We start from the raw sequence: 16,495 nt of genomic DNA on the forward strand, positions 1-16,495 counted from the left end.
AGTACACTATTATTAGTATTAATAATAATTGTCTACTTCAGTCACTGGCATCATAGTGTTTTGACCAACTTTGTAAACTTTGTCCAGTATGTAGGAATCTCTTCTTCACCCAGCTAATTCCGAGAGGAACAATGTCATGTGCATAACATCTGCAGAACAATTTTGAGGAGGGAAGTGAAGATTATCTTCCCCCAATGGAACAGCAGGGGGATTGGCAAAGCCGGGGTGGTTTTAGATTTTATAAATTCTTGTCAGTTGGGTTTGGGTTTTGAAAAACAAATCCAGGGTTTTTGTTGGAATTGGATCCAATTTTATCCAAAGTGCAGAAGTTCAGGGTTTGGGTGTGAGGTAGAAACTCAGACAAATGATTAGTTTTAGCCCATTGCTACAATATTGGTAGGCAAACTAGAATTGCCTTCTACCTAAGCTGCCGTTTGGCCAGTTATGACTGCCATGGGATAATGGCTTAGGAAAAGAATGGACATACGCCCTCCTAGCTAATAAAGGAAAGGTTACTGCAGCAGAAGTTACTTCAGGTAAATGTTGTGTATCCATAAAATTCAGCTTTACAAATTGTTGTTGGTTAAACATCCAACACATGCAGATTGAATGCTGACATCTCTAGAAAGCAAACCATCTAACTTCTCAGATACACTGGCTAGAACACAGTCTCTATGACGCTAGTCACTGTGAGTTAACAGCCTGTGAGGCCTGCCCAGATCGAATGACTCACATGCTGTCCAGTTGTACACATTTTGCTGACATGATTCAGCTGGCACAAGTTTCCATTTTTCAAAGGTCAGACCAGAGTAATTCTGTCAAACCTGAGCCAGATAAATGGCCTTTGCCCATGGACCAAGTCATCTCAGTGATTTTCCTGACCACACATGACAAACTGTTGAGAAATGTCTGCTCAGCAAAAAATATGAACCTGAGAATTTAACCCCGCCACAAAGACAAGTCAAGCGACATTTCCATTTAAAATGTGAGCAGTGCAGTTATTGTACCTGGCCCAACCTTTTAGCCACATGAAAAAGTGTTCTACCAGAATAGCCCTGTGTACGTCAAATGAGCACAGAGGAGTACCCATAGATTTATTTTAGGACAGTGGAATAGAACAGACTCCATATCATTTTCAATAGGATATCCAGCAGTTTGGCATCATTGCAAGAACCAGAAGTCCTAAGTGTTTAGTTAGCTAGAGTATGTATTATAAACACTGGGTAAGGTATTAGGGAACAGGGCTTGAACAAACCATGGGAAAATGTCATTTACTTTGAGACAAGAGCAAAGAAACTCCTCATCAAACCAGTTGTACAATTTTTTTGTTTAGATTCCACTAACACGCAGTATTACAGCTTGTCCCCTGTAATTGGAAGAATGCTTATTAATAGTAAAGCCTGATTATAAAGCACTAATTTGAGTAGCAAGGTCACTGGACTGCTGTTCAGAACCTTTGCCAAAATGGAAACATCCATGTGAATCTATGGAGATCTGCTTGTACAGAAAGCACACTGCAAAGTTTACTTCCCAACTTTCTTAGGACTGAGACACTCGGATCGCTAGAGACATTGATTATGCTGTCTCTGGAACAACAACAATTACATATTGATTTCTCTGGAGACTGGATTATATATTGATTATGCTACATACAAGGTGGAGGCTCAAATTAAACACTCACCACTAGTCACTACATAGTAGTGAAGTCAATAAAAGGAGGAACAACAAATTCATCGAGTCAGAGGGTGAAATCCTGGCCCCACTGAAGTCAATGACAAAACTCCCATTCACTTCATTCAAATCACGATTTCACCTAAAGTATTTGGCATCCTAAAAGTTTTGCGATAATTCTAAAAGCTGCTGTGAATAACATTCGGAGCTGGTAAATACCCATGGACAGTCTTAGAACCCTGCAGCATGTTGTGTTCACATGGCACACCACACCACATGCCCCTTTTGTGTCAAAAATCAAGTGCTTACTGCTTTGTCGGTAATCTGATCAGGGGACTCTTGTGCAGTCTCAGAATGGTTCTACAACCAGCTCTGCAGAGAGCCACTCCCCTTCGTACAGGCTCCCACCTCCACCGTGACATGCATCAGGTATGTTCTGTACAAACACTGCACACACAGTATCCAGTGAAAGAGAATGTACTGTACTGTATGGTGTTGCTCTTTTGTTACCATTGAGACATATAACTGGAAAGTGAAAGGCCAGCTGGGTATATGACCAACTGGCTGGATTTGCTTGAGAATGCAGTGTTCTAGAAAGCAATCCCAGAAAGTTTGTCTCTCAGAACACTAAGCCTCTGTCTCACACTAAGCTTTCTAGATTGTTTTTATCGGAACTTTAATTTCTTCTTTCTGAGCATCATTTCCAGTGACTTTCAACTTCGATTCATGGCTGCTCCAAAAAGTAATTATTGAATCTTTCCTGCAAGGCATTTAGCATAACTAAACAGAGAGATAGCAAGAGGTCTCAGAACTATAGTGCAGTTCTCAGTATGATGTGACCTGCCCTTCCATAAATGGGATATAGCCAATATAATTAAAAAGTGATACAGCGAGTCTTCCTCATGGGAGATGGAAGGCAGCAGTGATCCGAGAAGATGATTAATCCAGCCAGATGAGTGCCTTGATTTTGCATTTATGTCACCAGTGGAAAAAACAAGAAGGGAAAATAAATCTCAAGGAGACAACAATGGATGTGTTTGATAGTGGAAAATAAAACCCTCAATAGCAGGATTAAAATGATGCTGTGCAACAAGAAGTTTATTCTACGGCAGTGCGTGACTGATACAAACTCTGGGAGCACTAGACTCAAGTGGGAGAAGTTTGCCCAGCAGAAAAGGTTAACATACAACTGTAATTTCCTCCCATCCACATTAAAAATAAGTTGATATCATTGACAGAGCCTAATGTGAATGCACAGCACTCCTTAGCTGGTATACAAATGCAAGGCCAGACACTGCTGATGAGCCAATTTCCCCTTCACAAGACTAAGCCCTCCCTTCCTTATCCTATAATTGTTTGTAAAAACAAAGGGCACATTTTTTTTTAAACAAAATACCCATTGCTCTCCCCTCACTGGAATACAAGGAACTATATCCTTGTCCTATTCACCTCCTGAAGAAAAGGGAAAAAATGGCAAACATGGCCTTTATTCAGTGCATTTCCTGAAGGAAAGGTGAATGAATAGGAATTCAGATAAGAAAACGACTGCAGTTACCGTTCTGCGGATTCTGTAAAGTATATTAATGGGAATAACAATGCACATTAGCCATCCCATTCAGTAACATTTTTAGTACCCAGCTGAGTCCAAATATAAACTGTAATGGCATATGGAGAATGTCTTAAGAGCCATTTCAAATCAATTTGCTTTTATATAGCATCTCTCAGACAAAGTATCTCAAGACACTGCAGAGAGAGAGAGAGAGAGAGAGAGAGAGAGAGAGAAAATAACGAGCTAATGATTTAGTAGAGTTGGGTACAGTGGTTCTTACAAAGACAGCAAGACAAAAATGATGTAGAGAGATGGCATGCAAAGCTCTTATTTAAAAGCAGTACTAATGTAAGTATACCTCTTTGCCTGCTATTACAGTGGGGAGGGCGGGAGTCAGGTACAATAGGAAGCCAGGCAATGAAGTAAAGCTGTGTTGGGTTTAGTTATAACTGTTCTATGACTACTCTTGTGGACTTTCTATCCATAGACAAGGTGGAACTTAAATCTCAAACATTTCCATTATATCAATGAGTTTATGAAAAGCCAAAACACAACCTGCCAGTGAAATCAGGAAAATAATGTTTGTGAAAATTCACATGAACATTTTTATCAACCCATATCACAGCTTCAGAAATTTGCTTTCCTTTTAGGCTTCCAAGGTGCTTCAGCCTGTGCCCTATGAGTGGGACTCATCTCTCTCATGGCTAGTTCTATCAAACAGGAAGGTGTTGAGTAAAACCAGTTAGGAATTTTTAGAAGAAATATCTTGTGTTGAAAAATGCCAGTTCGACAAAACCAAAACTTTCCATGGAAATATATTGGTTTTTGACAAAATTTTCATTAGAAAGGTCTCTGAGGTCCAGGGTGGAATTTCTGTTCAAAACCTGAAAGAGAAAGAGAGGTCTTGATTTTGTTCCGATGAGGAATGAAAGGAAATTCTGAAACCTCAACATTTTTCATGAATCAGAATTCTTGTTTTCTGGCCCACCCTAGAGTTGAGTACTTTATTTGTAGCGATTGTTAAAGCTTCCCTAAAGGGAGTAAGGTGCCATCCTCCCTGAAACAAGCCACTAGTGAAGAAACTCTCTCAAAGCTAACTTAGCAGACAATTATTGCCCAGCCCTTAGTCTTTCCTTTTTGGTGAAGTCTACTGAGAAGGTTGTGCTGAGGCAACTTTGAAGCCATCTGGAGTCTTCAGATTTCCCAGTTCCTTTCAGATGGACATTCTGTCTGGGTATGGCATGAGATGGCACTCATATTTTTGGATAGAGGTCTCTTCTTAAGGATGGACAAAGGTCTGGTCCATGCAAAACTGGCTGTCTCTGTCGCCAGCCTTTGATACAGTAGCACATGAAATTTTGTTGACTCACCAGTGGCCCCTATCTGGGGAAAAGGATAGAACCCTGAGGTGATTCCATTCTTTCCTCTTCCAGGTATCTCCTAGAGAGGTTTAGGGTAATTGCTCCTCTGCCACAACAGATCTCATATGGAGATCCCAAAAGGATTTATTTGATCTCCTCTTCTTCTCAACATTCGTGTGAAACCGCCAATGAAGATGACAAATCAGTTTACGTTGAGGCAGCATTAGTATGTAGATGCAGTTCTAGGTCTCATTTCCATCAGAGCCAGATAGTTCAATGCCTCTGTTTTGCCAGGTTTTGGCTGAGACTGGGACTTGGATGTGAGTATGCTGGCTTCAGCTTAATTCAAACAAGAAAGAGGGAATGTTAATGCATCAGGGTAAGGTGGAAGAATGGAGGATACCTACCTGGAATTACGCCTGAAATTACAGCGGTCTTCTGTGGCCAAAAGCACCTATTTTTATCTGCATCTGGTTAGGCAACTCTGCAGCTTGCCATGGTGAAACATTCTTTTGTGGCTTGTCGATTGGATTATTACAGTGTCCTCTAAGTGGGGCTGTACATGGAGACTACCTGGTGGCTACAGCCAGTACAGAATGAGGCTACTTACCTTCTTTGTTGTATTAGCCATGGCAAACATATGAGCACTTTTCTCCTTGAACTGCACTGGTTACCTATTTGCTTCCAAGTTCAATTCAAGATGTGGACTTTGATCATAGTCTGAGTCATGATTATTTGAGGCATTGCCTCTCTCCACAACATCTGACAGGAGGTGCTGAGCGAGCACAGCCTAGATTTGATTGTCTGGGGGCTAGTGCTGAATATTATCAACAGGCAGTCTTTTACTCTGGAATTCACTTCCCCTACTGATCTGAGGACACAGTGCAAGGCCCATCTCCTTTCAGGCTACCAGCTGTGTGAGTCACATGAGGATTTTGGGGGTAGTGAGGTATGGTCTATTTATTTTGGGGAAATGTTTTCTTCCTGTTATTTCTATGACATGTGTAACTGAGCGTATTTTAGAGTGATGATATATTTTATTTTGTTATACTTGTAACTCTTTCTAGCTTCATTCCTTATACTTGAACTCACTTAATCCTATGTATATTTTGTTCATAAATTTGTTTTATTTTTACTATATACCAGCTCAGTGCTGTGTTTGAAGGGAAGAGTGTATTTACCCCAGTTAAGTTAATAAGCTGTAATGTGCTTTTGTCTCCTTTAAAGGAGCAACAAACCTTATTATAACTCTGAGTGGCCCTGGTAAGGGCTGGACACTCAGGGCACACGGTTGTAGGGAAATTTGGAACTGGGAGTGTGTTGGGGTCACCTTGCTCGTTGTAACCCAGGCTGGTGGAAGCCAGAGTGGGGCTGTAGACAAGCTGCTGCGGGCAGAGCTGCTGAACCAGGGCTGTGGTGGGCATGCCTGCAAGCTGGCTATGAGCATCCCATGATATAATGATGATCTATTATATGTATTGCATCCTAATGGGCATGGCACAGCTACAACACTACAAACTACTTAGAAATCGAAATAAAAATAATCATAATTAATAGCCAGAATATGGAGTCAGCATTTTAGTTTGATTTTGCTTCTGATCCTGCATTCCAAAAAGCAGCAGCAGCAGCAACAAATTTACTCTGATTTTAAATTTGAACCATCATTCCAAGAAATAAATCAAGAACATCTATAATTTTCTTCCATCAGTCAAGCTTTATGCCAAACTATTTTTATACCAAGACAGTGAGGTTCTTTGAAGTACAGACATAAAGCTGCTGAAGAAAAATGTTCATCTGAAAGCAGAAGGTGTTTGAATCTGAGATAACTTGTCTATTTTAATGGGCAGGTAATTAAACAGAGAAATGCAAACCCCTAATGAAAAAGAGCTCTTCTTTGCTGGTTTGGATGGTACCCCATCAGGGCATCTGCTCGATATATTTAGGCTATGTCTACATTGCCTCGCAGTTCGGACTATGGGTGTGAGTGGGGGGTGAATAGCAGTGCACACTCTCCCACTGTAACTCCGCCATATAGATTCTAAAGGTGTGAACAAAAAAAAGTTCCTAGTTGGCATTAACTAAATGCTGTTTTGGGGGCAATGTAGACAAGCCCTTAGGGTCCTTGAGAAAGGAGGAGATTTGGATTAGTAAATCTAGTAACCAATCTGCAGAGGTGGCACAATTAGTCTAGCCTCTGGGAAATATTTTCTCCTCCATAATGAGTTGCACTGACGTCATCTCCAAAAAGAAACAAAAATGACACAGTATCTTCTTCCAGTAATAACAAAGTGAAGGGCTGAGGGTAGTGCAGGTACTAATCTCCCACCTCTGGAGACCTGGAGTTAGGTTACAAAGGAAGTAATATAACTTCACATTTCTATAACCCCTTCTACCTAAGAATCTTAAAGGAATGAAGCCTCACAACACAGACAAGTGAGTAACTATTATGAGAGGACACAGGATGGAAACTCCAACTCCGGAGTCTTAATATATTTAATAAATCTTGATATATCTTGATTTTAGTAAGGCTTTTGACATAGTCCCACATGTCATTCTCATAAGCAAACTAGGGAAATGTGGTCTAGATTAAATTACTATAAGGTGGGTGCACAATGGTTGAAAGACAGTACTCAAAGAGTAGTTATCAATGGTTCTCTGTCAAACTGGGAGAGCATATCTTGTGGAGTCCCTCAGAGTCAGTCCAGGGTCCAGTTCTATTCAATACTTTCATTAATTACTTGGATAATGGAGTGGAGAATATGCTTATAAAATACACAAATGACACAAAGCTGGGAGGGGTTGCAATTGCTTTAGAGGACAGGGTTATCATTCAAAATGACCTTGACAAATTGGAGAATTGGTCTGAATTCAACAAGATGAAATTTCGTAAAGACAAGTGAAAAGTATTTTATTTAGGAAAGAAAAATCAAATGAATAACTTCAAAATGAGGAATAACTAGCTAATCAGTAAAGGATCTGGGGGTTATAGTGGATCACAAATGGAACATGAGTCTACAATGTGATTCAGCTGAGAAAAAGGCTAATATCACTCTGGGGTGTATTAACAGGAATGTTGCATGTAAGACATGGGAGGTAATTGTCCCGGTCTACTTGACACTGGTGAGGCCTCAGCTGGAGTAGTGTGTCCAGTTCTAGGCACCACAGCTTAGAAAAGATGTGGACAAACATGTCAGTGATGGTGATTTACTTGGTCCTGCCACAGTGCAGGGGGCTGGACTTGATGACTTCTTGAGGTCCTTTTCAGCCCTACATTTCTGTAGTTCTATGATTCTTCTTTGACCTCAAGACCATCCTTCCTTTTGATGAGAAAGAAATGAATTTCTACGAGAGGCGGTTACTGCTCAAGAGACTGTAGGTATGTCTACAGAGCAATCAGAGGTGTGACAGCAGCACATGTAGACAAACCTGAGCTCACTGTGAGCTAGCTAACTCAAATAACAATAGCAGTGAAGCCATAGCAGAAGAGGCAGCAACACGGGCTGCAAACGTCTGCCAAGGACCACGGGGATATACTCAAGCAGCTAGCCAATCTTGCTGCAGCTTTACTGCTGCTGTCATTCAAGCTAGATAGATCAAAGCTAGCTTGGGTATGTCTACAAGTGCTGCAGTCAGTCACAACTAATTGCAATGCAGACAATCGGATTGCAGTGGTGCTGTTGGTCAGCACTGAGGTGGATTGTCAGAGATGTTTGGGGAAACTGCACCATTCCTGGTCATGCTTAACTCAAGCCAGTGAGCACTGACCTTCTCTTGCTTTGATTAGTGCTCAAATGTCACTAGCATCACCAACACTCACTTCTCCACTGCAGAGAAAAACAAAACAGGTGTTTCTGGGGCAAGAGGAGAATGATGGCCTTTAAATATTCAACCCTCATCCCTTATTACTCTGCAACAGAGACTTCAACCTAAACTACCACCTTGGAAAAATAAAACCCAGTGGTAAACTTGGGGTCTATAATGAATGGATAGCAGCAATTCATACCAGCAGCATCTCTTCCTTATATACTTAAAACTAATCAGGTTCAATAAATGAAACTAGGTTGCAGACAACTCCCTGAGAGAACTTAAAGTACACAATCAACTTTATCATAGGAAAATGACTGACTGGAAAAAAAGGTGGTCTGCCCTGCCCCTCCACCTCCAAATCACACTGTATCATTTAAATGTTTTAAAATGCATTTACTACAACATGTAATATGTTATCCTTGGGGTTAAACGCATTCCTCTTGTAAAGTCCTCTAAGCGGTGGTTGTGGGACTCAGTTACTCTTAGGAAGCTTGAAGCAGCTGAAAGCCTACAATAATTCATGTGTTTGAAGCTCAGCGTTTGTTGCTTACTGGCACAGACTTCTGCAAAAGGTTAAATGTGGTCAGCAAATGAACAAAAAACAAAAAAGAACTAGTCCCAGCTGCAGCCTGCCCAAAATTCTTGCAGCAGCCTTGTGGTCCAGTTCGTAATGCCACCCAGTGGACACAATGTTCACATGAGTTTTTCTCCTTCATGAATACCAAAGATTTAACAGCAAGGACTTAACAGGGAGAAAAGAATATGATTTCTGAGTATGAACCTATCCTTAAGAAAGCAGCTGAAGAATAGCGTTCCATGTCTTAAGAGACACGCAGCTCCATAAAGTATTTACAAGGGATAGAGATGCAACACTAAGTAGTCTAATTCACCAATCGATATATAGCAATTGCCACTAAAAAGCCACCACTCACCAACGCTTACCACATAATTGTGTCCGGGATGCCACCGTTTTTCCGTTTGATTAGGATAGGAAATAACTGTGGAATCTGTTGGCAGATGTTTGCTTTTTAATGGTGGCCACTGTGTGAGGATTGTCTTCACACTGCATATGTGTAACTTCTACATAAAGGGAAGAGACCAGAGAAACCCTCTTATGCATCAATGAATGCATAAGGCCCCTAAAAAGTTCATTATCTTTCAAAGTGAATTTTTGGACTGAAATGTGACCCCACTTATACCTGGCTGTTTTACTTAACAGATTAAGTTTTGTTCTCTGGAAGATATTACCACTAAACTGCACACCATTGATTTAAGAGCTTGTAGCAGAGGAGTGCCCTGCATTCCTTCAGTGATATCATTTTGGCAGCCCCTTACCTCTGGTGTGAGGTATTTCATCATGATTTCCTTTCCTTTCTCTCCCAGTTTTTCATCTGGAGCAATTTCATACTCTGCCTGGAAAAGAAATAAAGAAACCATCAATATTTGTACTCATACTTCATCATTATAACTTCATTTTGGAGATGGCCTTAACTGAACATTCCACTTGAATAATTTGGAAGGCAAATATAATCTTCTGATGGAGGTAAACCTGTACAGTTGATCTAATTGAAAAGCAAAACACTGGCGTCAAGATGTTTTGACCAAGACCAAGAAAACGGTTCTCTGAAACCAGCCCTCTTTGACAAGGCCACATATGAGTAAATTTAATTTATTTATACTTTATAGATATGCCAAGCCCCAATGTTTTGAAAATGTTTCTGATAATTAAGGACCCCTCTCACGGAGCTTTATTTGTTTTCACTTACTTGTATGTAGGGAGTAGAAATTAATTTTTCCAAATCATAAAGGAGGATTATTTGTTTTGTTAATCTCTATGACAGAAAAAACTACTTTATTTAGGCATAAGGAGAGCTCTCTCAGTAGGTAGGGCTTTTGGAAGCTTGGGTCCTCCTGTGGATTTTAATTTTTTCTCTCAGTATAACACTCATTTCTCAAACTCTTCCCCCTCTGCAGAAATTTTGCCAATTTTTTGCTTTTTGATGCAGACTTTTGAAAAGGGATATCTCAAAAACCTGGGATATTTCAGGGCTTAGAAAAATAAAAGGGACTAAATGAAGAGTGATGTTCAGTACATACTGGAATCTTGTTTGATTTCTATTGGGCATTACAAAAGAGAGCACACACACTGCATTTTTAAAATATTATTCTAAGGATTCTGCATATCGTACCAGCACTGATCTGTGGTAAATTTTAGGATAAACTTTATTTAGGAAACAAAATATTACTTAGGCATCACTGAGACATTGATCATTTTACTTAAAATTCTTCAGCAATGCAAATCATTAAAAGACAAGAAAAAAACCCATTTAAAGCTTGCAACCCCAAGTGAGACAATAACTAAATGATAATGACAAATTCTTAGAGACATTCTAATTTGTCACTGCCTGGGGTACAAAATTTTAGTCTTATGATCAAAAGGGCTTTCTGGAAAAAAAAGTCAGTTCAACATATTTTTATGAATGCTCATATTAGGAAAAGGATCCCAGAACCTCTTGCCAAACCAATTAAGTAAGTTGGTCCAATACAAGCTGCCTGAGATGATAAATGAGGAGGAAGTAAAAGACAACATATGGTAGATCAGTCTGAACTGGCACTTGGAAGAACGCACTTCAGAACTGTTGCACACTTTAGGACATATACATTGTTCTCAGTTTCATACAATAAATCAGATGGAAGGCTATAACAAATACTCTAGCTAAACAGACCAAGGAATAACATGAAAACCGCGAAAGTAATAATAATGCTATTAACTATGTATCCGGCCAATGCTGATTTAGCCATTGTAGCTTAAGCTTAAGACTTTATACAGCAGGGTGTTCAAACAATCAGATTTAATTTGGTAAATGACAATGACCAAAAAGAAAAGAAAACAGTACTGCTGATGAGAAATACACTGATGGTTAAAATCCACAAGTACAGTACTTCTTTCTTAGTAACCATGTCGGGGATGAACTGATTATGTTCTCATAAAACTTAATACAAGGGGCTTTTTTTGGAATCTTTCATTCAATACCCTGTCCATTTAGATGGTATCCGATAGGTCATTTCAGCTCTTGAACGCATGAACACTCCAGAGTGTTTATAGAATCTTAAGAGCATTTTTTCTCCCAGAATCTCTGCTAAAGGATAAAACAAACAATAAAAAAAAAAAAAGAGCAAATTAAAGAAGGTCGGAGAAGTTGCATTTTAGCTAGGCACTCACCGTTAATGATAACTTCAAAGACAGGCTAGGGGATTTTTAATTTAAAGTAAAGATTGAAATACAAAATGTCTTTTAAGAAGAGAAAATATTTGTATTTAAATTTAACTCTCTGTGCAGAAGACTGCCAAACACAAAAGCCAGAATTTATTGGTAATGTCTCAATGGAGAAGGATTTGGGAGCATAACTAAGCCCTCATAGAATCATAGAATATCAGGGTTGGAAGGGACCTCAGGAGGTCATTTAGTCCAACTCCCTGCTCAAAGCAGGACCAATTCAGCACAACTCATCAATCATCTAATAATTATCATTCATTGTTCCCTCAGCAGCTTTGAGATGCTAAATATTTTGCCATATCAGAGGTCTAGCAAACAGATCCTTTAAGCGATTTCAGTGGGACTGCATTCATAGCAAATGTTGGTCAGGTAATTCATATAGTTTGAATTAATATGGCATTTGCTTCAATAAAACAGAGATCAGGAATTCAGGTGGTATTCTCAATATATGCATCATATATTGTGATTGACTGGCAAGTACCACTGCTCTCTACTGGATATAATTAGACTTGGGTACATGTGTGATGGTCTTGTTTTGTGGCTTAAACAGAGATTTTAGTTCATTTCAAGTGAAAGAAGCCTGAGTTTCTGAAACAGATTACAAATTTGTAACTCTATGCCATATATATTCAATTTATTTTAAGATGTTAGTGTCTGCCCATAGCTATGGATTGGTGCCAGAGTGTTCCATGGGATTCCTGTCAATCCTAGATGCCTAAAGATAAGCTTTGCACTGACTAACCTTTGGTAGTGAAAGTAGTAAAAGGAATTATGTCATGTATCTGTTGGGGGTGGATGTAAATCACTGCCTTCCTCAAGACAAAAGCAAACCTCCTCAACCAGCTGTGATTAATTTTCCGCATAGTGTGATTATTGTAATTTATTAGATCTAGCAATTAAGACACTCCCCCCCCCCCCCCGAGAAAGCTATATCTGGTACAAAACACAGCAACTTGTCTGCTTAACAACATAGGATGCTGTGAACATGTCACCTCAGGGCTTTACTCTCTTAACTGGCTCCTGACTAACTAAAGTCTAGTTCAAAGTCTCTGTTCAAATATTCAAAGTCCACCAGGGGATTGTCTCTAACTGCCATGAGAACGACTCTCCCTTTGCAACCATGACATCCCATTGTAGTTACCACAACAATGAAACTGTTGGCCAGTAGGCAAAGCAGGGAGGAAGACAGAACTTAAACAGGAGCAGGACATATGCTATGGAACTCCCTCCCACAAGAAATAGGAATGACCATGGGCCTCACTACATACAGAACGAAATGCAAAACTCATTTCTTTGACTAGCTTTCCCGCAGCAAGTTACACACACACACTCTATACTAAGCCTATTTCTCTTACAGCTGGGAACAACGAAAGAGATTTTCATAATTATTTCTATTTTAAGTTCTCAGGAGGTGCTCAGATACTAAGGGGACAGACAGACAGACAGATATGAGAGTGAAGATCTGAAATGGGCCTATAAACCCTAATATTGGTGAGTGTTAACAAAAATTCTCCTTTCGCTCAAATGTTAAAAGCTGGGTTTTGATTTTTGGACGAAGATCATGAGTTTTATCTCCAATATCACTTGCATGCTATTCAGCTTTCCATGGGCATCTGTGCATATTCTGCCATAGATTGTTACAATAGGAAGAATTATATAAATATAGACAGATTAAGCGTGTGGCCCAAGGTCACTGAAAGTTTGTTCTGGAACCTGGATGAGTACTCAGGTCTGCTGACTCACAATCTTGTGCTTTAACCAGAAGACCCCTCCCCTTCTTCCTCAGCACAAGAAAAACTGGTTACAGTCTGAAAGTACATAATTAATAGCAATAGCATTATTAGTTACAATTGCGACATGGTGCACAATCAAAATTCCCTTAAAGTCCATTAAAGTCCACTAGGAAACTTTAAGTGTACCCAGCAGGGTCAGCATGGGCCAATTAGTGCACAGCACGTTAGTGCACTTTAGAAATCACACCCCTGTAGCACACTGCTTAGCCACGCCCTATATCTTAATGTAGGAGCAACCTTAATTCTGGCATTTCCTCATTTGAGTGCTTGCCTTTGCAACCTTAATAATATTCTTTTAACTTAGGTTTTTTATAGTGTGCCATTTCCTAGCTTGAAAAAATACACCAAAACTTAAATGTCATGTGGAGCCATATAGAGCCATGGGTCATCAGCATGGAATCTCGTAACTAGCAGCAGTAAAAGACTTATATTCCAGGTGGACATGCCAATACAGGAGGATGGAGACACACACTTTGCCCATGGGTTTCACAGCTATTTGCCAGATAGCAAAGGAATGTGGTGACTCAGGAGTAATAGGTTCAATTCCAGGTTCTGTAGACCTTTCTACCCCATCCCTCTAGTCTCTTCCTGTCCTCATCTGCTCCTATCCCCCCTCCACAATCCCTACCCTGGTCCTGCTCCTGTCCTCTGACCTGGGCCTTCCCCCAGCTCATGCCCGTGTTCCCCTCTGCTCCTATCCTTCAACATGCTTGGTTCCTGCCAGTCTATGCACTTCCTTCTGTTCTTGGCCCTTCTTCCCCTACCCCCAGCACCTGCTCCTAACCCCTCTCCTGCAAGTTTTCTATCCTCCTCATCAGCTGCCATGCACCTTTTCCCTCTCCCGCACCTGTTCCTAGCCTCTCTGCATTCAGGTCAGGCTGCTTCCGCCTTCTCCTCCATGCCACCCGGACACCAGCAGGGGGGACACTGAGAGAAAAAGTTTCCCTGCTCTCGGTTTTCATAGCTGGCACCATTGGAGGAGCAACTGCAGTGAAAGTCCTGCTCAGCCCCTGCAGCCCAAGAATGGAGCATGCTCAGGCCCTCTGTTGGGATGGCACAAGAGCCGTGTGGTCAGCACACAGGCACTGGGAGGGGATGGAGCATGCTGGGAGTTGCCTGCAGGAGACTGCCAGCCTGGAGCAGGCTTGCTAAATGAGCTAACCAGAGATGCCTGGTGCAGGGAGGGAACCAGAAGCAGCTAGTCCCTTATAAAAGAGCTGAAGCCGTTGTTTGAGGAAGTAGACTCTGGGAAGTCTGCAGGGGAGTCAGATCTGAGCGGGACAGCTGCAAGCCAAACCTCCAGGTGGGTCACCCCTCGAGAACTCATAAAAAAGAAAAAGAACAAGATGAAGGAGCCCTTTTCACTCGCCCAGGCTCTGAGGTAAGAGCCATGTCTTGGACAGATTATTTGCGGGACTCTGAGTATTACTTTTGAGTTATTGCCTGAATAAACCCAGACCCCTATAAAGGTAGTGATTGGACAAACAAGCATGTGGAGTCTCTGTAAAAGGGCTTGGAAGAAGGAAGAATAATGGGCAGAGCAGAAGCACCCCACCCACAAGGGGACACACGGAGGCAGCCTATTCTTGCACAGAGAATTTAGTTTCCAAACTCTAACCAGTCTCTACTGAGTGTGTGCAAAATGAGATTTTTTTTAGAGGTTTATACCTTGACCAAATGTGGGTGGATTTTCACAAGGACAACAAAAGCCCCATCTCTGTTAGCAGGGCAACCCCCCCCCCTATCAAATTTAAAGTCACAGCATAGAGGTACTACAACTTTTCAGCTACACAGTTGTAACAATTTTTGTAACGTGGGCAAAACAACATATTTTCCCCTAAACATGGTCTATGAAGTGGCTTAACCTGAGGCAGACATCCAGCACAGAAAATTTCAGCCCAAATGGTTAAAGTTTGGCAAAGTGATAAAGCAACTAAAGCCAGGATGTTATAACGGGAAGTGTTGGGTAACCTTAATGGTAGACATCACCACCTGTGCTGTTTACCCCTCCCGCCGTCCCTCATATACACACACACTCTGCAGTTTGTATACCATGTACAGGAATCAAACTAAACAAATGAAAACAGTCTAGACGAAAGGGTAACTTTTAATAACTGGAATTAAAGTGGATGATTGTTGACCTTTTTTACCCCTTTCCATATGTGTGTCTAGTGAAGCATTCAGCTGAAAAATTCCACGAGGTAATTGTACCCCCACTGCCAGCCCCTGGCTCCAGCAGAAACAACCTAGACAGGCAATTGGGCTGTTCTCTATTCTTAAATCATGCAGTTTACATTTCTGCAGGATGCTCTTTTAGTTTAGGGCAGTGTAAGCAAGTACAATGTAGCTCTGCTCTTTGGTGGGTGAAATGATTTGGAATTTATTTTTCTCTTGACCTGAGTCAGCCAGTCTGTTCATGACTCCCTCCACTCAGACCCATTCTGGCTCATGTTATAAACTGAAAAGCCCCCCACTCTCCCCCCCCCAAAATGATTAGGAATCTTCAATTAAAAATGAGTAGAGGAAGCAGGGGAGGGAACTGAGGGAGGCTGCAAGATAGGCAGAAGACCAGTCCAAAGGGAAATCATGACACAGCAGAGACCTGCTGAAAGTCACAGCGCCTGTTTATGTGTATTATTTTATGAAACATTCATGTTAAAATCCTGCACTGGATTACCATATTCTAATTCTGCAGATACCAGCTTGGAGAACAGGAAATGTATACAGCTAAGATGTCAGCTACTTATTGATCCCCCCCCCCCCCAGCACAGGAAATGTGTCCTGCAAAACTTTATTTTAAGGACCTTCTTTCAACAGGTACAAATAGATATTTCTTTTGTAAGCATGCTACTACAATGCCTGGTAAGGGTAAGGGTTGTAAGGGTTTGCAAGAGAGTTAATTTCACCATAAACCAGCTACAGCATGCTGCAGTAACAATAGCTTTCATTTTGGACAATGCCTTCCTCTGGAAGCCTACCAAAGAGTTTGGCAAATGACTGTTTTACACACAGGAGATATTACACATGTATGTATGAG

General features: G+C 40.9%; 1 protein-coding gene across 4 annotated transcripts in view; it reads right to left on the reverse strand.

Moving 5' to 3' along the window:
- GRK5 (G protein-coupled receptor kinase 5) overlaps positions 1-16,495 on the reverse strand; it is a 229,891-nt gene that overhangs the window by 63,073 nt on the left and 150,323 nt on the right. For all 4 annotated transcript variants that reach the window (XR_012640339.1, XM_074959250.1, XM_074959249.1 and 1 more), the window contains one exon: positions 9,724-9,801. Coding sequence is in view for 2 of the 4 variants with exons in the window: in XM_074959250.1 (XP_074815351.1) it covers positions 9,724-9,801 (78 nt within the window). In the remaining 2 variants the exon portion in view is untranslated. The remainder of the gene's footprint in view (positions 1-9,723; positions 9,802-16,495) is intronic.

Source organism: Natator depressus, chromosome 7 (genome assembly GCF_965152275.1).
Source record: "Natator depressus isolate rNatDep1 chromosome 7, rNatDep2.hap1, whole genome shotgun sequence".
Classification (NCBI taxonomy): domain Eukaryota; kingdom Metazoa; phylum Chordata; order Testudines; family Cheloniidae; genus Natator; species Natator depressus.